Consider the following 22,553-nt stretch of genomic DNA (forward strand, 5'->3'; position numbering starts at 1 on the left):
GCTGCATTGAGGGCAGGGGCTCATGGGGGGCAGGGTTAGGGGGCTGAGCTGGATGTGCTCCGTCAATACAGGACGTCCCAGGTTTGGCTCTCAGTGACCCTGGCCCCTGGGGACAGCAGGACATCTCCGTTCAGGCCCTGAAGCCAGCTGGGCTGGCATCGCCCCCTGTACCTTCCAGTGCAGGGCGGGCCGGGGCTGGCTGCAGAAAGCTGATATTGTGCAATCTAGGACCCAAGCCTGCCAGGAGCTGCCGAGCCCCCACCACCAATCACTGGAGTCAGAGCCCGCATCTTGCAGGTGCTCACTACCACACCTGGTCAGGCCCTCACCTGTACCAAAGTTCACTGCTAGCAGGCGCTCCCACTTCCCCATTGCCCACAAACAGCACAGAAGTCATAAATCATTCCCAGAACAAACATAGGCCGTAACTGCTGCAACTCAGGGCTGGTCACAGACCCGGTAGAGGCCGCTGCAGTTAAGTTATTAAAAACAGTCAAAAGGCAGGAAATTGAACATTAAGGCAACTAGCTCTTATCTCACAACACCAAAAGTAAAACCGGGGCATGCTGAAAACAGGCTCTGAGCTTCCTGCAACGCAACCCTAAATAACATAATTTCATTAAATTGGAGGGGGGGAAAAAAGCCACCTGCATTTTTAGTTGCTTCCATTCACAAATCTCAACGGACTTTACAAACAGTAACGAATCCTTACAAATCCCCAGTAATGTGCTTTTTTCATTGCCCATTACTGATGGGTATGTTGAGTCTCAGAGAGGAGAAGTGACTTGCCCAAGGTCAGACAGTGAGTCAGTGGCAAAGCCAGGAACTGACTCCTAATTCCTGTTCTGGCCTCCTGCAGGACTCTACTGCCCCTCCAGATAGCAGGCCGCGTACGCAATCCAGCAGGTGAGGCACCAGGCTGAATCAGGTGAGCTTGACTCCTGGCTCTGCCACTGACTTGTGTAGCGTTAAGCAAGCCACTTAAGCTCTCTGTGCTGTAGCTTCCCAATCTGTAAAATGGGCATAAGAGAGCCGTTGCTCGGTATCTGTGGAACATCAGACGTATTTGGAATTCGAGCTGCCAGGCAACCAGAGGAGGCGGGAGGGGGCCCCTTTGCCAAGGCAGAGATGCAAATATAAGTCGCCAAACAAGTTATCATTCCGGCCAGCCCCACGGATCTAGGGCAACGGTCCCAGCTGCTGACAAGTAGAGGAAAGGTTCTAGAACCCAGCCCTGTCAGTGATCTCATTATCGGGCGGGTTCTGGAACTTCGGGGCCAAATACGCATTTCAAAGAACATGTAGGAGGGGAAAGGAGAAAGCCCAGTAGCGCCTCGGAGAGGAGCTTCTTCTGCTGTCTCCAGGCTTACGGACATGGATGACACCTCGGCTTCAGCGGGGTACTCCCACCCCCACATGGAGAGAAAGATGAGTGCCATGGCTTGCACAGTCTTCAACGAGCTTCGACTGGAAGGGAAACTCTGTGATGTAGTCATCAAAGTCAATGGTTTGGAGTTCAATGCCCACAAGAACATCTTATGTAGCTGCAGTTCCTACTTTAGGTCAGTGCTTGACGCAAGCCAAGCAAGGGAACGGGCGCAAAGACTGCTTGCTGGTCTATTGTAATTGTTTTAAGATGGAGTTGGGGTGGACGGAAGCCTTGGAACTGGCATCCATTGTTTAGCCAGAGTCCCGATAACGGCCTAGAAACCGGTATCAGGCCACCATCTAATATTTAACCATAGCCCTGGAAACTGGTGTCCAGTATTTATCCACAGAGCAGGAACAGCATGGGAAGGGACATTCTGGGATTCCCTGCATTCCCCTGCAAAGATGCCTGGCTTCCTCCCACGTAAGCCAGAGGAGATTTCAGTTGCACTCCGTTGCAACAAGGCAGCCAGTCATTCTGTGGCTACTTATCCCCAAGGCCCCAACTCATTTCACACAGGCCAACAAGCCGATCAGAGTTTGGTCGCTGTCCTGTAGTCTGGTTTAAAACCCAAGGTGAAAAGGTCCAGCCTGCCATGGCTCATCCCCGGAGTCGTCTACCCACCTGGCTTGGGAGCTGGTGAAGAAGGGATAGGTGCGTAAAACAGCGGATTTTATATAGGCTGTTTGGTTAAAGTGCTGCTTCATTTTCCAGGGCTTTGTTTACCAGTGGCTGGAACAACACGGAGAAGAGAGTGTACAATATCCCTGGCATCTCCCCTGACATGATGAAGCTAATTATCGAATACGCCTATACGAGGACAGTCCCAGTCACTGCTGACAACGTGGAGCGGCTACTGGCTGCAGCAGACCAGTTCAACATCATGGGCATTGTCAGGGGGTGCTGCGAGTTCTTAAAGTCTCAGCTGTGCTTGGAAAACTGCATTGGCATTTGCAAGTTCACGGAGTACTACCACTGCCCGGACCTGCGGCAGACGGCCTACATGTTCATCCTGCATAACTTCGAGGAAATGGTAAAGGTGTCTACGGAGTTTCTCGAGCTCTCGGTCAATGAGTTTAAAGACATCATTGAAAAGGACGAACTCAACGTGAAACAAGAAGACGCAGTGTTCGAGGCCATTCTCAAATGGATTTCCCATGACCCCCAGAACAGGAAACAGTACATTTCAGTCTTGCTGCCTAAGGTCAGTTTTCTGCTGGTTTTTTCTTTTCTTACTCACGCCGGCTAAACAGTGGTGGGTGGCACTGAAAGGGACTAGAGTAACAGCTCCTTAAACTGGAGTTAGTTCCTTTTAATGCACAGGAAATGTATAACAGACAGGGGCTGTGCAAAGATTTTCCCACACTCAAGCCAGCCCATAGGCCCCAATCCTGTAATCAGATCCCTGTGAGGGAGCCTGGAGAGTCCACAGAGTTTCGCACAAGCATGAGGGCTGACCAGGATAGCAGCAAATCACTGCCAAGGAGCCAGAAGCTGTGGAGGGGGAAAGCTGGACTGTGGTACCAAGAATCTTTCTTTAAACCAAGGAAATTAAATCCCCCAAAACTTAGTTAACACAGTGTTAAGATTGCCCAGTGGTGCCTTGTGCCTTTCCAAAATGCTGAGTGGCTAATTTAAACCTGAGACCCAGGAAAAACCAAGATAAAATGGATGAATCCCCCCACCCCGCAATGCAATCTTAATTCTGCCCTCTCGCCAGTGCCCAGACACACCAATCACACACACCAGCACTCTTATCCTCATGGATAGATCACATGAGCATTGTGGGATAAAATCCAACACGAGTTCCTTGCTAAGGCAAAACTAGGGTTTAGGACAAGTGTTGCAAGCAGGAGCTACTTACACCCTGCACTCAGACACTGAGCCTGCTCCACACAAACCACCCCAGACCTGCAAAATTGTAATCGCTCCTTCGCCCTGGTCCCAAGGTTTACTTCCCTTTACCACTCCTGATGTCTCTGAGACCACTGTTCTGAGGGACATCCCACTGTGACAACCCCTATGGCAAGGCGGCATCCTTGTGTGTGTCTGCTGAAAATTCAGCACTGAAATGAGTGCAATCCCCCAAGGTGCCCATGTCCCTCTTGTCATATCAGTCACAGCTGTATCAAGGCGCTCCAAGGAATCCCAGCACCATTTAACACAGCTACGCCCAACACAATGACACAACGGGAGCGTATGCGGATCAGTTCTGGAATTCAAATCAGTGGAACACAACACAAACAATGGCATGCTCTTAGTCCTTCCACAGATCTAATTATAAATTAATAGATGTAGAAGTACAGAAGGGACTATTCGATCATCTAGTCTGACCTCCAGTATCACACAGGACAGAGAATTTCATCTAGTTACTACTGTATTGCACCAAATACCTGTGTTTTGAATAAGGCATATCTTACTGAAGGGTATCTGGTCTTACCAAAGACTTCAAGAGATAAAGAATCCACCACTTCCACGGGTAGTTTGTTAACCTTTGCACTGCCCTTTCTGACCCATTCCAAGTGGCTATGAACCTCTCCAGGGGGGCAGAGAGTTAAGGCTGCATTGTGGGGGTGGCGTCTGCCATAACTTAGTATTTCTTGGTTTTTAGAAATTTAAAGTGAGCCGCTCTCCACATTCTGGAAGGGTACAAGGCACCACTGGGCAAACCAGACTCTGCCAGAAGGAAGTTTGGAGGCATTTAATTAGATATGCAATACAATACAGCAGCTAGTGAGGCCAATGCAGTTTTAGGTTTCCTATACAGAAACATTATGTCATAGTTAAGAAGTAGCCCCTCCCCCCATGTGAATCTGATGTATCCATACCTACAACAATACATTCAGTTCTGCCTCTTTATAGAAGGGCACAGATGAGAAACAGGAAGTGTATCACATTATAAGTAGAATGATTAGGGACCCAGAGGGACTGACTGATGAGGAAATATTAAAAGAATTAAGTCTGTATAACTTAGCTAAGCAATGGCTGAGGGGAGGGGGTAGAGAAGGTATAAACACCTACAAACCTGGGGCGAACGTGCCAAGGGAGGAATTATTTGGTGGGGTACCAGGGGGCTCAAAGATATCTTTGGCTAAGGAATAGTCTCCCACAGGAAAGGAGGGACAGCCATATGGCCTGAGAGATTTAAAACTAGACTTGGACAAACCCATGGAAAATACAGCCTAGGGAGGAGTCCTGCATGAGATGCCATGGAATGGGCTAGATGTCCTGCTAGGTTCTCTCCCTCTCTGATTCTACGAATAGCCAGCAGGTAGTAACAGCCTTTGGTCAGTGCCAAAACCAGGCCTGATTTGAAGCAGTGACCCGTGAGGGCCTGGAAAGTACGGTATTCCCTTTAGCAAGCCTCTCAGCTTGCCAGTCTTCCTTTCAGACCCCCTGCTCCAACATGGTTGAAATCAAACTATTTCTCGCTGGCCAGTCCTGTAGTACGTAAAAACCATCCAGAGATGGCTCTCATAACCACCCACACTGCATCTTGAGTCCCACCTCCCCTTTACCTTTCTAGGTTCGACTAGCGTTGATGCATGCGGAGTACTTTATGAACAACGTTAAAATGCACGATTTTGTAAAGGACAGTGAGGAATGCAAGCCTGTCATCATAAATGCACTGAAAGCCATGTATGATCTCAACATGAACGGCCCCTCAAGTTCCGATTTCACCAACCCGCTCACGAGGCCTCGCCTGCCCTATGCAATTTTGTTCGCTATTGGCGGATGGAGCGGGGGTAGCCCAACCAATGCCATTGAAACGTACGATGCCCGAGCAGACAGATGGGTGAATGTCACCTGTCAGCAGGAAAGCCCCCGTGCTTACCATGGCGCTGCCTATTTAAAAGGTTACGTCTATATCATTGGCGGATTCGACAGCGTGGACTATTTTAATAGTGTCAAACGGTTTGACCCACTTAAGAAAACATGGCACCAGGTGGCTCCCATGCACTCGAGACGCTGCTACGTAAGCATCACTGTTCTTAACACCTTCATCTACGCCATGGGAGGGTTCGACGGCTACGTGCGTCTCAACACAGCAGAACGGTACGAGCCAGAGACAAACCAGTGGACGCTGATTGCACCCATGCACGAACAGAGAAGTGACGCGAGTGCCACCACGCTGTATGGAAAGGTAAAAAGGACTTGAGATTACGGAATGCAGCTGCTGCCATAGCCCTCCCCTCTGGGGAGCAAGAGAGCAGGACTGGTACCCAACTGGAGTCTGTAGCATGGTAGTGTTAAACGGTGCATGTTGTAATAGTCACCTCTAGGATCACTGGGATTTACTGGAATGCGGAAAGAACCAACACCAGCACGCACGTCCTGCTAACCCCCCCAGATCAAATACAACATCTTAACAGCAAGGCCTGGCCTGCACCTAAAACTTAGGTTGACCCAGAAATGTCGCCCAGGGGTGTGGAAAATGCACGCTTCCGAGAGACGTAGATAAGCCAATCTAAGCTGCGGCATAGAGATGGCTGGAGCCCTGGAAGAATCCTTCCATCAATGTAGCTGCCACCTCTCAAGGGGGTGGACGACCGGCTGTGATGGAAAAAACCCTTCTGTTGCTGCAGCACACACCTGCAGCGCTGTGTGTGTGTTGCTGTAGTGTAGGCGAGCCCTAAGTTACAGCACCATATACTGATGCAGGTGCGGTCTGCTCTGATAAGTACAATAGCCTTGACATTCATTAGTCTTTGGATTTGGGTCGGGGCCTCAGCTGAGGGCCCCATTGTGCTAAGCACCGACAGTTAACAGTCTCAATGGATAAGGCAAAGAGAGGAAGGGGAAGCAAGAGGCATGTAGAGGGGAAGAAGTGGCTTGCCCAGTCAGCCTGCAGGTCAGTGGCAGAACTGGGACTAGAACCCAGGTCCCCTGACTCCTAGTCCAGAGCAAAATTCTGCTTTTGAGCTACAACTGTTGATTTCAGGAGTTGTACAGACATGGTCCGGAGACAGAAGTTGGCCAGCGCTTGTTATTATTTTTTCATAAGCTTCTAAAATTACAATCTTTGGAAAAATACAAATGTAAGCATTAAAAGGAAACAGGAGCAAAGGTACCTTTTGTAGCCGCTCCCCTTCTCTGAACGTAGCTGATGAAATCAGTGTCCCAGGACTGATGTGAGCACTCCCACGGATGCCGAGGTGTGGTTAGGATGCCCAAAGCTAGTAGATGGGAGAGAGACTTACTCCACGTGTGCTAATATTGATTTGATTAATATTTTTTCCTGTTATAGAGCTATGTATGCAAAAATCTGTCAGAGCAAGAACCTCTCACACAATTGTAGTACAATTTTAGATGCAAAAATACTTTGTAAGTTTTTGGAATTTTTGCTAGAGACATGCATGTGGCAAGATGATTTTTAAAAAATTAACCTGTAGAAGTTAAATGTTTTCAGGGTTTAAAAAAAAGTGGAAACAATGCATCTCAGGATCCTGGAGGCCAGAGTAATACTGAGACAGCGTAACACAGAGCAGGGGGCACTAGGAATCAGGAATGCTGGGTTGTAATTCAACTCTTCCATTCATTCAGTGTCACATCACCAGTCTGTTTTTCCCAGTTATGGCAGGCCCTTGGAGTGGGAGAGGAGGCCTATGAAGTATATTTGTGATGTGTTCTGAAAATCTTGCTGAAAGGAGCTGTAGCAGTGGAAAGTGTAACAGACACACTCACTGGACTGGTGATCAATTTACCAATCTGTCACACTCCACTTCCCAACTTACCCTTTAGACTCTGGTACGACAGACCTCGGGCTGTCCAAGAACAGGCAGTTAGCTAGCATGGTGAAGGTAACATAATGGTAACATAAGAATGTGCAGAAGATTAGAATAGGGGACTGCAATCTCTTACCCTGGCTGTTGAGCTAGAGGATTCCTAGTGCTTCTATAGAACTCCCATCTCAAGAAACAGAAGTCCAAACTCAGTTCCTCAGGTGGTCAATCACTGCACTTTTTGCATTAACCCTGGCCCAGGAAAAGAGGCTAGTCCTAAACAGGATAGGATCATTTCATTTCCCCCCCACAAATAGAAATATTGTAATCTTTTTAAAACAGGTCTATATATGTGGTGGGTTCAATGGAAATGAATGCCTATTCACAGCTGAAGCATATGATGCTAAGACAAACCAGTGGACGCTAATCGCACCGATGAGAAGCAGAAGAAGCGGAATAGGAGTAATAGCTTATGGAGAACACGTCTATGCGGTAAGGTGACAGCTGTCAGCTTTCATTATGGCGGATGTACGTGTGGCATTCGCTCTAGTTAAAGTGCATGAGCAGTGCTCATAAATTTCACGCACCCTCTGTCTACAGGTCAGATTTCAAGAGTCAAGGTCGAGCAAAAAAGAATGAACTGCTTATTGAGAAGGGGCAGAATAAAATGCATTTTTCCTCCATTTAAAACATAAAACAAGAACGGCCAGACTGGGTCAGACCAAAGGTCCATCTAGCCCAGTGTCCGGTCTGCTGACAGTGGCCAATGCCAAGTGCCCCAGAGGGAATGGACAGAACAGGGAATCATCAAGTGATCCATCCCCTGTCGCCCATTCCCAGCTTCTGGCAAACAGAGGCTAGGGACACCATCCCTGCCCAGCCTGGCTAATCGCCATTGATGGACCGATCCTCCATGAGCTTATCTAGTTCTTTTTTGAACCCTGTTATGGTCTTGGCCTTCACAACATCCTCTGGCAAGGAGTTCCAGAGACTGACTGTGTGTTGTTTGAAAAAATACTTCCTTTTTTTTTGTTTTAAACCTGCTGCCTATTCATTTCATTTGGTGACCCCTAGTTCTTGTGTTACGAGGAGTAAATAACACTCTTATTTACTTTCTCCACACCAGTCATGATTTTATAGACCTTGATCATATCTCCCCTTAGCCGTCTCTTTTCCAAGCTGAAAGTCCCAGTCTTATTAATCTCTCCTCATATGGCAGCCATTCCATACCTCCAAAAGAAGTTTTGAAATAACAGCTATAGCTTTGAAATAAAGCTTGGCAGAGAATTAGCCCTGATGGAGAAACATCTTTCACAGTCCTACTGAAGACATTTCACAGGTCCAATACCTTGAGAAATGCTGTTCTTGGATGTGCCCTACTCAGTCTTTATTTTTAACTAGTGGCATGGGCAATAGGCTACCAGTGTTCACAGGACCATCCCTCAGAGGGTGCGGGGCCCGGGACAACCCCCACTCCCCAGGCCCTGCCCCCACTCCACCCCTTCCCCCAAGCCACTGCCCCACCTCTTTCCGGCTTCTGCCCCCTACCCCGAGCAATGCTGGGAGCTGGCAGGGCAGGGCAGGCTGGGGCTGGGGCCCTTGCTGCTACCAGTGCCAGGCCTCCTGCTAGTCCCCAGTCCGCCCTGGACCCTGCGTCCCAAAGCGCGGGGCGGTTGCCGCAGTCCATCCTATGCATGGGACGGCTCTGACTGTACATACACAGCATATAGGGGAAAGTTCTCACCCATGGTGCAGCTGTTAGGGTGGGAATTGAGTGAGGCAGATGCAGTGAACAACATACAGTAGAAACTCAGAGTTACAACACCAGAGTTATAAACTGACCAGTCAACCACACACCTCATTTGGAACCAGAAGTGCACAATCAGGCAGCACAGAGATGAAAAAACAAAACACCAAATACAGTACAGTGCTGTGTTAAACATAAACGACTAAAAATAATAAAGGGAAAGCAGCATTTTTCTTCTATATGGTAAAGTTTCAAAGCTGTGTTAAGTCAATGTTCAGTTGTAAACTTTTGAAAGATTCCCCCATGTTAAGAGTTAAGAACAACCTCCATTCCTGAGGTGTCGTAACTCTGAGCTTCCTCTTGCTTCAGTGAATGAAGTGTGCACTCAGCTAGTCACTTTTTCATGGAATTGGATTTTCTGATTCTCCTTAGGCATTTAGTTCCAGATTAGTACTTTTGCGCTAAATTATACTCATCCCTTTCTGTACATGCAGTAAGATCAATTTCCTCAAATACAATATAAAAGTGTTCCTATAACCTTAGTTGCAGGTGTAGAATGTTATAATAATCTGGACCACAGAGAGTATGAAGATATTTTCTTCAATGTATATGAAATTTTTACAACATACCCCAGATGAACGTAGAGGAAATGAAAGTTTAGAATATGAACAACTCCTAAATTCATAGATAACTACTCTATTCGGCTGTCTCATTCCACAAAATTTCATCTAAAATAGGTTGTGAAAGTAAGTCATGTTTATAGCTCAACTATTTAACCTCCAGTAACATCTAAGGACTTAATGCCAGCTGAGGAGAAAGCTTGGTACTGACAGTTATTGAAATAAATACTGTACCCAAGAGAACTTATATGAAATCAGAAAGATAACAGAATATTTTAAACAGGTAGGCATGAATTGTGACAAGAGGCTACACACATCCAAGGTTGTAGAAAACTGAGTTGTATTGTGTTTGAGAAATAGTTTGGAATACTGTTATATGCAAAAGGGGCAGAGTTAAAGTTTCACTTGGAACCTTGTTATTTCCCCACTTTGAATGCTTAACCTCACAACCTTACAATTCTCTTCATGTAGTTTTTAAATGAATTTTGGATTATTTCTGCTTAACTCATATACATTGTGTGCCTTTGCCTCCTTCAGATGTAAGAATGTAAAATTTGACTATTCCAACGAACATTTTTGAAGGTTAGATTTTACCACAACTAGAAAGAACAAGTCGCCTGCAGTAAGTGAACATGCAGAATTAAGGGTCTGATTTTCAGAAGTGCTCAATACTCACACTTCTAGTCAATGAAGCTGAATATGCACAGAATTTGGCCTACTGAATATACATGAGTCCTAAACCCACGTAACAATTCAGCCACCTAATGTAGGCCCTTCCTCAGCTAGTAAACTCCATATTTCTTTGATGTCTACAGGTAGGAGGCTTTGACGGCGCCAACCGTCTTCGGAGTGCAGAAGCCTACAATCCAGTTGCCAACACCTGGCGTACAATCCCCACCATGTTTAATCCGCGTAGTAATTTTGGCATTGAAGTGGTGGATGACCTTCTGTTTGTGGTGGGTGGCTTTAATGGTTTCACGACCACATTCAATGTTGAATGCTACGATGAAAAGACTGATGAGTGGTACGATGCCCATGACATGAGCATATACCGTAGTGCTTTGAGCTGCTGTGTGGTGCCAGGACTAGCCAATGTCGGGGAGTACGCGGCCAGACGAGACAACTTTACAGGGTTATCACAGCGAGATGAAGTCAAATACTCCTCTTCGACAAGTACCCTACCTGTATGAATAGCTCCACTTAGCTAATAAAGTCTTCTAAGCAAGAACTGTATGTATTCACTTTTTACAATAAAAGCAATTGGATACAAACTCACAGGAATAGTCAGTCCTAGAAATTGTTTCATTCAATGGAGCCAGACATCTATAATTTACAAACATGGGTTAAAGTGCTGAATAGTGCATATCTAGCAAAAAAGCATATAGAAGACCACAATCATAGAGAAATAAAATTTTTTTATTACAACAAAGCATTAGTACAACGTTTAGTTTCAAGAATTTAAATATTACAATATTCGTTGTTTCAAACAAACTCTACTTTACCTTACAGGAAGCAATGTAATTCTTCCCGGTATGGAGGGTACTGCTTGTCCAAGCAATTGCAGAAGCCTGCACTAAAACTGACAGAAGAGAACAGCTGCCTTATATGTCATGGGATCCAGAGTGATGTGGATCCATGAGGAATATCTATGACTATTAATGTTCTTCAAACATCTAGTTATTTCTACATTTAACATTCATGTCATTTATAGGATTATATCCTCAAGAGTGCTTCCACTTAAACTGGTTATATTAAAGATGATTATATTCTATTTGAGAAGTGGCTGAAAATAAAGCTAAGCCATACAAATACACTTATATTAACTGGGTCCTTTACAAACAAGTCTAACACTACAGTATACTATTGTAATTTCAGGTCAAAAGGCTCTTAAACTTTGTTAATCTGCACAATGCAGTCTGCCTCTAGTAAACATAACTATACATTGACCCAATAGTCCTGTTATTTTACTGTTTACTGTAATGGAAAAATAATTTGGGGATAACATCAATAAGCAGTAGCAGAGAATACTTAGTGCATTTTAAAAGACAGCATATATTCTAGATATTTGGAGTGGTGTCTTTCTGACTTTGTGCAAGAAGTATTAAAAATACATACAAAACATTTACTTACTAATAGACCATTCAGGTTGTTATAAAATACTATGTACACATATGGCACCTAAAAATGATTACATTGCCAGGCTAGCTGGTCAGAGGTTTACGCTACTTTGCTAATATTTTGAACAGAAAGATAGGACACAGAACATGCATTTTATGGCATGTGTTTAGTACAGCAAAGGTGGTATGATTGTCTTAGACGGTAGAATAGTCAGAATATTCCACCTGATTTGTTTCTTAATGAAAGACACAGATAAGAGTCCGTTTAGTTATGCTTATTGGATATAGGAGTAAGATTCTTGTTAGTTTAACTACCCTGCTGTAACTATAGCTGAAGAGTGCCCAGACTTTTACCAAAGGGGTGTTTTACAGGTACCACACGCTACGCTAACCAAGGGCCACAAGGAACTTGTTAAATGGCTGACAGTTAGTGGCCTGAGCCAGATCCACAGCCAACATACATTTACAGTTTTTCCATCTTACAACAACTACTTTGTGTACAGAAGGCAGGTAGCCTTTTGTTTAAAAACGAGTGTGCAGATGCCATTGAGGCACATAAATTCGATGCAAAAACCCTACTTAAAAATGAAGAGGTCCTTTGGGACTGGCATAAAAAGAGACTACAGTAAAACTGACTATGCGCCATCGTGCCCATCACTCATCATGCAAACTGAACACACCAGAAGTGAGATAAAAGTGCATCACATGGTAAATCATGGCTGGCATTCACAAGTTAGACCACCTGGGCATGAAGTTATTTTTACATCTTCATTTAAGAATCTTAAGATCTCATAAGATGTACAAAAGCCAAAAGTTTTTTTCATGGTAAAGGCAGTTATTAATTTTTGTTATAACCAAACAAAATCCTGAGAGGTTTGCTTGTGCATCCGCTGGCCTAGGTTGATCTGTGGTGATCTGCAACCCAAAGATTTTGCTTAGATTGCAATTAAAATATGATAATCATGATATTTTACAAGCTCTATCAGCGCTGTTGATAAACTACATTCATCAGCACCTTGCCAAATGAGTTCATGCAGGTCTTTCAGAGCCAATAACTTCTGGATGTCGGCCTTGAACTTGAATAAGCTAACTGATTTCCCCTCTTAAACAGGTGAGGCCTGCCTTGCAAATTTCGCCCTGCCCACCTGCTCTTGCAGCGTAATTCAAAAGCCAAGTAAAATCCAATATGATGGCATTAGCATGTGATTAGACTGTATCTGAGCTGTTACATTTTCATGGTAATTTTTACAAGCCTGGATTAGTCTGAATATTACAGCAAGGCAAGTTAATGATACAGAAAATGTCAAGTGAATTTCAAGAGGAAATATTAAGGGTCATATGCAAGTCAGAAAAACCTGTACACATCATGCAGTTGAAAGACTTACCTAGTATTTCAGACATGATCTAGACTGCCTGCTGAATTGGAAAATGAGAAGTATCAGTTCAGAAAGTTAAACTTAAAAAAAAAAAAAAAAAAGAGTAAAATGTTTAGAAGAGCTTTCCAAAATTAGCTGGCCCCAATTTAAGACACTATACCATAAAATGAACAAGAGAAAGTAAGCAGCTTTTTCAGCAATGTTTGACTGTGTAGATGTTTGGGATACACTCGTTACTACTCCTTTCCTTTCCCTAAGATCCTAAGTTAGGCCTACAGTGGAAATAATCCAAACAGTTAAATAAAAGGAAGGCTAGGGAAGAAGAGGGGGTAGAAAGGATAATGGCATTCACAAGAACTAATTGAGAAAGTTTCACGATGAGAATAAGGTGAGGGCTTAGTAAAGAGGGTTACTTCTGGGCAAAGATACTTCTATGGGACAATGTGTTGGATATTTCCCTTAAAGATATTGTATTAAGTAATCGAGAACCAACATGGCCCTATTCATAACACAATCTCAGATGTCAAAAAAATTAAATGGCTTAATTTCACCCCAATCATCTATAAATGCTGCAAACAGAATAAATGGAGAATTCAAACTTTTGAAGACTGTAAACGCTTAAGATCACTAAAAGCTTCTCAGTGGCAATTAAAGATTTCAAGAACTGATTGTTCCACTTCATCAGAAACACAAAGTACTAATTTGGTAGGGAACAGTGTGGCATTGCTACTCTAAGTTTATAGAGAAAATATATCAAAGGCAAAAAAGTACTGATTGTCAAAGGCAGACTGGATACAGGTCCACTTTTCAAACTTTTACTGGAATTAAATGTGTGCCATGTCTGGAAAAAACCTTCAAATAGCTCAGTCTTTAATACCCCAAGATGAAATAATTTTGCTTTTAGTAATCCCTAATGTCCCCAGATATTTTAGAAGTGGATAGTTACTTTTTTACTGTTAACATTTTTACTGTTTTCACTCATTTAATCAGGTTGATTGTTTGCCTAAGTTTCTAATCAAGCTGATAAAGAAGAGACCCAGAAACATGAAGCATTTCGAGATAGTGAAATCATCCCAGGTGCTGTCTCAAACCCCATTTTAGTAAGTCTCTGATGTTTTACCAATCATTGTTGTAAGTAAACTCTGGCATTTCTACAATATACAGAAACAAAATATTTAACACACACAAACATCCTGAAGTAATTTTAGGAAAAAAGATTGTGTTTTTATTTTTATATAATAGGTATTCCTACCAATTGCATGTGCCCTCAGTTTTGGAGAACTAAGTGCACGGATGCCAATTGTATGTGAATTTCAGCTATTCAAAAGAAGAGAAGCTCAAGGAATATCAACATGTAAGTGCAAATAAAATTGGTGCTTTAAGAATACATCTAAATGTAATGGTTAAAAAAATGTGCAAAACTGGATTTTTTTTTTTTTTTTTACATTGAAGGAACTGTTGACAGACTAAATCCATATAATGCCTTGAAAATGAGGGTTGGACAAGAGAATTAACAGATTCTGCATTAAATTTTCTTAAAGCGTCAGGCATTTCATCACATCCCCTTAATAGGGATTTAGTTTTCCTGGGCTACAGTATGCTCTTCTCCATGATACATGAGAGAGGGGGATTTTAGGTGTTGGTTAACTATTTCTCATCCTCAGTATTTAAGTACAGATGTTACTTTTATGCATCAAACCAGCCACCAGTTCAGTTATCCAAATCTTAATATATGATGGCCATGTACTGAGCCTTACAAAATAGATAGCACTGTATTCCTTAAACCAAGTTTATTAGAGGAATGGTCTTCCATGAATTAGCACTCAATCTGTGAGCGGGGCATTCTTCGCAAGCTTAAAGAATGCCGATGTATTTCCTGCATCTGCCGTATTCTATCCTTTTGCCACATCAAATTTTGTGGCATAGGATATCTTTGTGTACCATGCAAGCATCTGAATGGGATTCTCACATGGCAGGCTGTTGCTCTACAGCGAGGCTGCGGCATGGGAGGGAGAAGCATCCATCGCTTTCTCTCAGCACAGTAACGATAGGCCTCTTTTCTGTATTGCTTATCTATATCATCACTGTTCTTCCACCCACCAATGATGAAAACATCATCTTTATAATAGCAAATGGCCGCCCCTTCAATGCTAAGAACTTCTGGAGGTAAACTTTCAAGAATCTCCTCTGGTATTCTGCCAGAGATCTTTCTCTTAGCCTCTTCATTATCTATGGGGTAACTCTTGGGGCAGCATGATGCTGTCTGGTAAAAGTTTGTGTTGGCAACAGACATCTGAAAAGAGCAGTAGTTATCAATGAGTGGCAGAGACTCGATGTCTTGCCAGTGCCTTGTCTCTGTGTCATATCTAGTAATGACTGCCCTTAAACCATCTTCACTATCGTCAACTGGGGTTCGAGCAGCAATGTAAACAAATCTATCTTCTACAGTGACTGCTTTGACATCACGAAGGATCTTTGGGGCTGACTCCAGGTTGTGCCATTTGTCTTGCTCGGGATTGTAAATGGTTACATCTTTAAAGCCAGGACTGAAGTTACCATGTCCTCCAATACTGTACAAGTTTCCCTTGACTTCAGTGAGGCCAAAAGAATGCTTTCTGGTTATTAGATGAGAGACTTGCTCCCAGACATTTCTGTTGGGGTTGTACTTTTCCACAGTCTTGGCAAAGCCAGGTTCCATGGAGCCAGCCACATAAACATATGATTCTGTAACAGCAACAGCATGTCCGTCAAGGTGATTATGTATGTGCGGTAAGTTTACCCACCTGTCTTCATCAATGAAATACCCTACACACTCACTTAAATAATCCCCTCCCTCTGACACACCACCGATCACCATGATGACATCCATGTTTTGCCCATAGCGAGGCAGCAATGATACAGGATAGGCAGAATGTTGTAAATTACCAGATTGCAAGTTCTCAGCCCTCAGGGCATGGCTTTCCACAGCTTCAGACACTAATTTAAGACAGGCTTCATTACTGGATACTAGCCTTTCAGATTTGACATGCCGGGTAAGGTAAGTGGGTTTCATCTGAGACAGTCTGAGCAGTTTAAAGAGTTCTTCAAAGTACCTCTCTCTTTCATCAGCATTTCTCTGAACCCACTTTAAGACAGTCTCAAAAAGAACTTCTTCAGAGTCCACTGTGATTTCCAAGTCTGAAAGCCAGTCTCTAAGGAGGTGAAAGGGTAATGTGTAGAACTCTTCATCCTGGATAACTTTGCAGAAGTTCCTTCTTATCATGTCTGCAGCTTTCAGGGCAAGTTGGTTCAAGGAATACATATGAGCTAAGCTATGAACAGCCACACAGTTGGAGAGATTCAGTTTTTTCTTCAGAAACTCTCCACAGAATTCCTTTAACCGCATCAATAAAAACCTGAAGAGCAAACAAAGATGAGTTAAGACATTAACTGAGGGAAGTGAGGTTAAGTCCAGTCATATAACTTTAACAAAAAAGTGTTTATACTGCACAACAGCTGAGTCTCTGATGTACTTTAGGAAGTCAACGTTACATAACTGTTCTTTTACCACCTCCCTTTAGCCATCTTGTAGCCTCCAGACACATGCAAGGGCTGCAAGCCAAAGTGGAATTCTGGCTCTGCTCACTAGGTATATTAACTACTGGTGGAATGGGGGCATCTACTAGATCAGTGCATTTAAGTTCAGATGCTGCCAGCCAGCCCATTGTAGCCTCTAGAAAATTATCCCTAAGGGAGATGAATTTAGTGTGTCCAATCTCCATGGTGCAGCTCAGGGAAGCTCTCCTGGAGGTTAGGAATGCTGTGCATGACATGTGCCCACTCCCAGCAGGGAAGCTTTGATCCCTTCACCTTCAGAGAATTCAGGAGGTGTCAAATTTAGCTAGAAAAGGTGGGGCTAATTACGAGGATACAGAGACGAGAAGATGGGACAACATGATCCTGCTCCTACAGGAAGGATACAAGACTCAGGAGAACATGCCACTGCTCCACCCCCACTACTGACCATCCCTCCACAACTCCCCTGCCAGCTCCAGCTTTCCTTCCAGGCCCCCCCGGGTCCAACATAACCACTTTATGAGTAGCTGCCATCCCTCCAAGCTCCCTCTCTCTTACCCACTACCTCTGCACTTCACTTACTAGCCACCTCCATCACCTTCTCTCCCTTGCCCTTTCACCTGTGTGCCTGCGCTACATCATCTTTTACCTTTCTCCACTCTGCCTCCCTACCCCCTCACCTGTCTCTCCATCCCCAGCCACCACTCCAGCTACAAACAAATCAGGCCGCTACCTAGAGGGGCAGATTTAGCCTGGCCACCCCACGCTGCACTGGATCAAAACACCACTCACTGACATTTGGCCCAGCCGCTCCTCCATCTGACAGAGAAACACCTTCGGCCTATTGGAGGAGGGAACACACTGGAATCTTGCAAGGGCGAGGGGAGGCGCAGATGTCTTGGGCAGCCTCTGGCCAACCCCTTCCCTCTGTTCACCTGTTGGCCACCTCAGCCCCTGGACTACTGCCACAACGGTCTGCCATCTCCTTCCCTGCCCCCCCCCACCAGCCCACCCCAGCCTGCCCACCCCCCCCACATTCCCCCCGCTCCTGCCCTGTCTAGCCATCTCCTCTCCCCCCCCCCCTTCGGCCTGCCCTGCCCATCCCCCCCCCCCCGTCCTGCCCTGTCCCCACCCCCTCAGCTGTCGGCCATCTCCTTCCCCCCCCCAGCCAACCCCATCCTCCCACTCCCGCCCTGTCCCTGCCCAGCCCCCTCCCCTGTTGGCCATCTCCTTCCCCCCACAAACACCTGCCCTATCCCCACCCCCTCACCTGTCGGCCACCTCCTCTCTCCCCCCCGCCATGTCCCCACCCCCTCACCTGTCGGCCACCTCCTCCCTCCCCCCCGCCATGTCCCCGCCCCCTCACCTGTCGGCCACCTCCTCCCTCCCCCCCGCCATGTCCCCGCCCCCTCACCTGTCGGCCACCTCCTCTCTCCCCCTCCCCCCCGCCATGTCCCCGCCCCCGCCCCTGTCGGCCACCTCCTCCCCCCCGCCCCCGCCCCCTCACCTGTCGGCCACCTCCTCCCCCCCGCCCCCTCACCTGTCGGCCATCTCCAGCACCTCGTGCACGTTGCCCGGGCTGACGCGGATGCTGCCCGTGTACATGAAGCCGACCACCGCCTCCACCGTGTCCGGCTCGGGGCCCCCCTCCGAGCTCCACTTCCGCAGCTCCACGCGGCCGGAGCGCGACTCGGCGAAGCCGCCCGACAGCAGCGGGGTGAAGTAGTCGGTGGCGGCGGCCAGCACGGAGCGGTGGGCGCGGACCTCGCGGAGCGGCCCCCCGCCGCCGCCGAAGGCCAGGGTGATGTCGCAGTAGAGGTCGAGGCGGCGCTGCTCGTTCTGCCGCCAGGCCAGCTCGCCGCAGTGCGCCGGGCACGCGAACTCCTCCGCCTCCGCCTCCCCGCCGGCCGCCTCGCCGCCGCCGCCCGCCGGGCCCGCCTCGCCCGCGCCTTCCCCCGCCGGCCCGGGCTGCGGCTGAGGCGAGGCCGCGGCCGCCGCCATCTTGCGCGCGATACCCAACGGCGCCCAGGGAGACCGGCGCGCGCGCCGCCGGAAGGACGTGGGAACTAAGGGAGGGGGGGAGGAGCACGTCACTGAACGTGCGCGCCCCCCCCCGAGAGGCGGCGCGCGCCCCCCTCACGCAGGCGGTCGGCGGCACGCTAGCGGGGGGGGGGGAGGGGAGGAGCTCGACGCGGGAAAGAGGCGGGCTCGGATCCGGCTCCGCCCCCTCTCAGCCTTCTCCTCAGGGAGTTCTGGAAGCAGGGAAGCGAGTCCGCGGGTTCGAATCCCGCCGGGGGCACGGGGCGTGCGCGCGCGTCTCCTCTTGCCTGAGTTTGCCTCAGTGTAAAAGGGCGTTAACTAGGGTGGAGGTGGGTGGCTTTGCCTCGCCTCACGGGCGCGTTCAGGCTGCTTGGTGTGAGGCTAACAAGGAGTAGGCAGCCTGCCCCCTGGGCTCCTTGGGGGAGGGGTGCCAGGTGCTGCACACCCTCGGGCTCCTGTCACAGCAGAGGCCCCTCTCCCCCTTTCTGAGCCCGCCGGGCATCTCGCGTAGCCCACATGTCCACCCGGGTGCTGGAGCGCCTGAGGGAAAGTCGGGACCCTCCCCGCCAGAGCGAGAGAGGCAGGTAGGACAGCGCCCTGGGCCCTGGCTGCGGGTGGGGCCGGAGGGCAGGGTCAAGGGGGCAGGTTGGTGGGGGCTGAGGTGAGCAGAAATCCTAGGGCTGGCTGGGATAGCCTTGTCATCGCTTCTCTTGCACCCGGAACCTCTCCCACCTGCAACACGCAGGCTGCAGGCAAGCAGAGCAGGGGGTGGTTTATTAGAATCCATTGGGTCAGCTCTGAAGTCATATTACACAAAAAGGTACAGCCTGCCCAAGTGTGAGTGGATAGGTCTCCCTCGCTGAGAACCTCTATCTTAAACCGGATTCCCCAGCAAGGGGGAATCCCGTTGTGTAGACAGCACATGCTGTATCTGTGCCAAATGCTACCTACCTACAGTACACACCTGGCAAAGCTCAAGTACACATTTACCCATAATCTCACGCAGCCCATCAAGCCCCAGGGAAGTTTTGAACCATATTCTCCTCCTTTCAATCTCTCTCTCTCCCCCCCTTGGGGAATTTTGCAGCATAGGGTCTTGACTAGGATGGCATGAAGCATTCACTAATTTTCCTGTCTTTGGGATCTACTTTATAATGCAGGTGAGTTGAGAGTTTACTTGTGTCACCATCAGCTACAGCTCGACTTACTCTAAATGACTTTGGACATTAGGATTATTAATGCAGTATGATAAAGCACCCCAAATTTCATGCAGTGTTACTGGAGCGTTTATACATATTAAAGTCCCTTAATTAAGCAAATTGCAGAAAGGTATGTTGACCTTCCTCCCCCCCCCCCCCCCCAATCACATTTTAACTCATGCTGTAAGACCTTGCCCATTTCTGCCTAGTTTATCCAGATACTTATATTAGCAGTTTTTTTGTCGTGTGTATGATTTTGGCCATTTGCTACACATTAAGGCCCAAACTTTCAGAAGTGGCTACTGATTTGGGGTGCCCAGCTGGAGATGCTGAAGGCCTGATCTTCAAAAAGGAAAACCTGAAGACAAACAAATTCTAGATCTGCACAATTCAGGTTACTCAGTGTTTTAAAGTATTCTGTTTCCCTGCATAAGGTAAGATTCAGTACAAACAAATCTCAAGGTGCCAGCACTGAGAAAATACAAAACCCAACTAAAAATTATTAACGTATTGTTTATTTAAGTTAGGTTACAATAATACAGAGACAAGTAGGATGCTGAAATTATAGTGACTATAATTAATGGCCCACTGAATATGCATCTTGCATATGTAGATAATGTAGGGGGCCAGCATTTCCTGTAAGTAATATGGTGGCTGTGTAAATACAGGTAGTTTCACAGTTTTACCAAGAGTATGTGTTACAACTTTACATTTTAAATTACTACACCAGAGTTTGAATGGCATTGGCTATATCAGCAATGGTCCCACTACACAAGGTATTATTGTCCATGGAGACAAACACAGAGCAAACAAAACTGAAAAACAACCTACAAGAGAACCCCAACTCCTAGCTGATGGGGAACAATATTCTTCAGGTTTTGGTTCCTCCTTCTGTCAGGAAGGTTACAGCTTATTTTCAAGCCAATATGTCTAGTTCAAGTCAAAAGCAGCTGTGTCCATGAGCAAAACACACACCCCTCCCCCGCAAAACCTTAAAATCTTGTCAGAACACACAAAATAAAACAAGTAGAAAAATTAAAAGAGGCAGGGGAGAAGAGACAAAGTTCAGCTGCTTCCAAGCATGAAATACAGCAGGTAGCATATGGAATATCACACTTTTGGTTTTATTTGCTTCAGTTTCTATGCTTCTAGAACAGCTGCTATGCACAGTAGTTCTTGATTTCTATAAACCTATGGCCTTTTCATTTAAGTCCCACGTGTAACTGTTTTCCATGCAGGCAACTTGCTTCTCTGTTTTGAAGCAATGCTACTGGCTATCACATAGTCATGTGCTCTGGTAGAACATAGGAGATGTCATCCCATGGGTGACGGTACAGACCTTGTTTCAGCCTCTTCTGATCCAGGTAGTGTCCTGGAATGAAAGTGATTTTTACATGCAGCAATCAAAGTTTCCATTCCTCCTAGACTGACCTTGCCTTGAAACTTGTTAGGTCCCTTCCTGGCCCCACAAGTGATCATTTTCTACCCTGAAGCATGAGATCCAGTTACTCCTATTTTAGGGTATGACTACAAGCTCCAGGGGGATGGGTGAGAATCCTAACTATTGTTCAGAAGTTACCCATCCAGTAGCTTAAAAAAACCCAGCACTGAGAGGATCCCAGCAGATTCTCCTGGGGTGGGAAGTGTGGCTGATGCACCACATGCAGTCAGGACTGGGGTGAAAAATGAAGGGGTTTGTATGAGCTGTCTTTTGGTGGTGATGATGGGGAACATCACAATAGGGCTTTTGGGTGCATGTGAAAAACTTACCAATGAACCCCATACTTCTGCCAAGCACAAAGATGCCATTGAGGGCTCCGATATCAATATATTCATCGGCTTCTTCCCTGCAATAAAAACCAAAATTTTTGGGAACAGGGTACTTGGTACAATGGCTCTCAGAGCAGCTCTAAACCACCCCCAATGCAAATTCAAGGCCCAGTTCTCCTGGAAATCTTCCCCTTGCAGAGAGGCCAGGCTACAGCAGGGTGCCTTGCCTTGCAAATGTCAGATAAAATCCTGGCCCCATTGGATGGCAGTGGGAAAACTCACATCACATCAATGGCATCAGGATTTTACCCTTTCTCCCCAACTTCATACAGCAGCTAGAGAAGATATGTCAATATTTACCGGGTGAAGGAGCCACAGTTCCTGAGAACATCAACAAAGGCAACTCCAATAAAGCCATCCACATTCAGGATAAGATTTGGTTTCTGAAGAAAGTGAAAAATGTTAACTGTTAGTAACTCGCACTTATCTGGCAACTTTAATCACAAAGGGCCTTACTTAGTATGCTTTAGAGGCTGCATGCAATAAGGGGCACCCAAACTTTGTAACACAGAGGTCTAGTCTGACAATTTGCCTGACAGCCACAGTCAATTTGAATGATGGGGACTTCCCCCTCTTCATCTGGATGCGGCTCTACCCAGTTCAAGGTCGACTTCTGCTAAGACCCAGCATCTCTGTAGACTACGTCTCCTTATTAAAATGAGGAGCGCAGTCACAGGCTGCTCTGTAGAATGCTGTGGGCTATCATTGGCTGGCAAGGTCTCCTGGTGTGTAAGGCTCACTTCATCCACAGCATATCCTGTAGATGTGCCTGGCTCCGAGCTGGTGCTGTGTGTCTCTGGCTTTTATGAGCACCAATGCATTACTCCCTCTCCAGTTAAAAAACCTGGAACGAAACTCCAACAATGACCCCGAAAGATTTTTTTTTCTTCAAGGTAGTAGAGAACAAAAATGCAGTG

At 46.5% G+C, this 22,553-nt stretch overlaps 3 protein-coding genes across 8 annotated transcripts in view; 1 reads left to right on the forward strand and 2 right to left on the reverse strand.

Moving 5' to 3' along the window:
* Positions 1 to 15: 15 nt before the first annotated feature.
* KLHL10 (kelch like family member 10) lies at positions 16 to 10,800 on the forward strand. The gene is made up of 5 exons (XM_048830007.2): positions 16 to 1,562; positions 2,144 to 2,633; positions 4,956 to 5,573; positions 7,495 to 7,644; positions 10,335 to 10,800. Exons 1-5 carry the CDS (start codon positions 1,375 to 1,377, stop codon positions 10,707 to 10,709), a joined length of 1,821 nt encoding a protein of 606 aa, XP_048685964.1. The 5' UTR covers positions 16 to 1,374; the 3' UTR covers positions 10,710 to 10,800.
* A 117-nt stretch (positions 10,801 to 10,917) lies between these two features.
* On the reverse strand, positions 10,918 to 18,583 carry KLHL11 (kelch like family member 11). Its single transcript, XM_048830002.2, has 2 exons — positions 18,108 to 18,583; positions 10,918 to 16,407 (listed from the first exon to the last, which is right to left on the reverse strand). The coding sequence occupies exons 1-2, from the start codon at positions 18,566 to 18,568 to the stop codon at positions 14,829 to 14,831; spliced, it is 2,040 nt and encodes a 679-aa protein (XP_048685959.2). The 5' UTR covers positions 18,569 to 18,583; the 3' UTR covers positions 10,918 to 14,828.
* Positions 18,584 to 20,299: 1,716 nt separating this feature from the next.
* The window catches only part of ACLY (ATP citrate lyase), a 44,798-nt gene continuing 42,544 nt past the window's right edge, over positions 20,300 to 22,553 (reverse strand). For all 6 annotated transcript variants that reach the window (XM_075123708.1, XM_075123707.1, XM_075123706.1 and 3 more), the window contains 3 exons: positions 21,937 to 22,019; positions 21,577 to 21,653; positions 20,300 to 21,178 (listed from right to left, as the gene is read on the reverse strand). In XM_075123708.1, coding sequence (XP_074979809.1) covers positions 21,084 to 21,178; positions 21,577 to 21,653; positions 21,937 to 22,019 — 255 coding nt within the window. In that variant the 3' untranslated portion in view covers positions 20,300 to 21,083. The remainder of the gene's footprint in view (positions 21,179 to 21,576; positions 21,654 to 21,936; positions 22,020 to 22,553) is intronic.

This window comes from Caretta caretta, chromosome 27 (assembly GCF_965140235.1).
Source record: "Caretta caretta isolate rCarCar2 chromosome 27, rCarCar1.hap1, whole genome shotgun sequence".
NCBI lineage: Eukaryota > Metazoa > Chordata > Testudines > Cheloniidae > Caretta > Caretta caretta.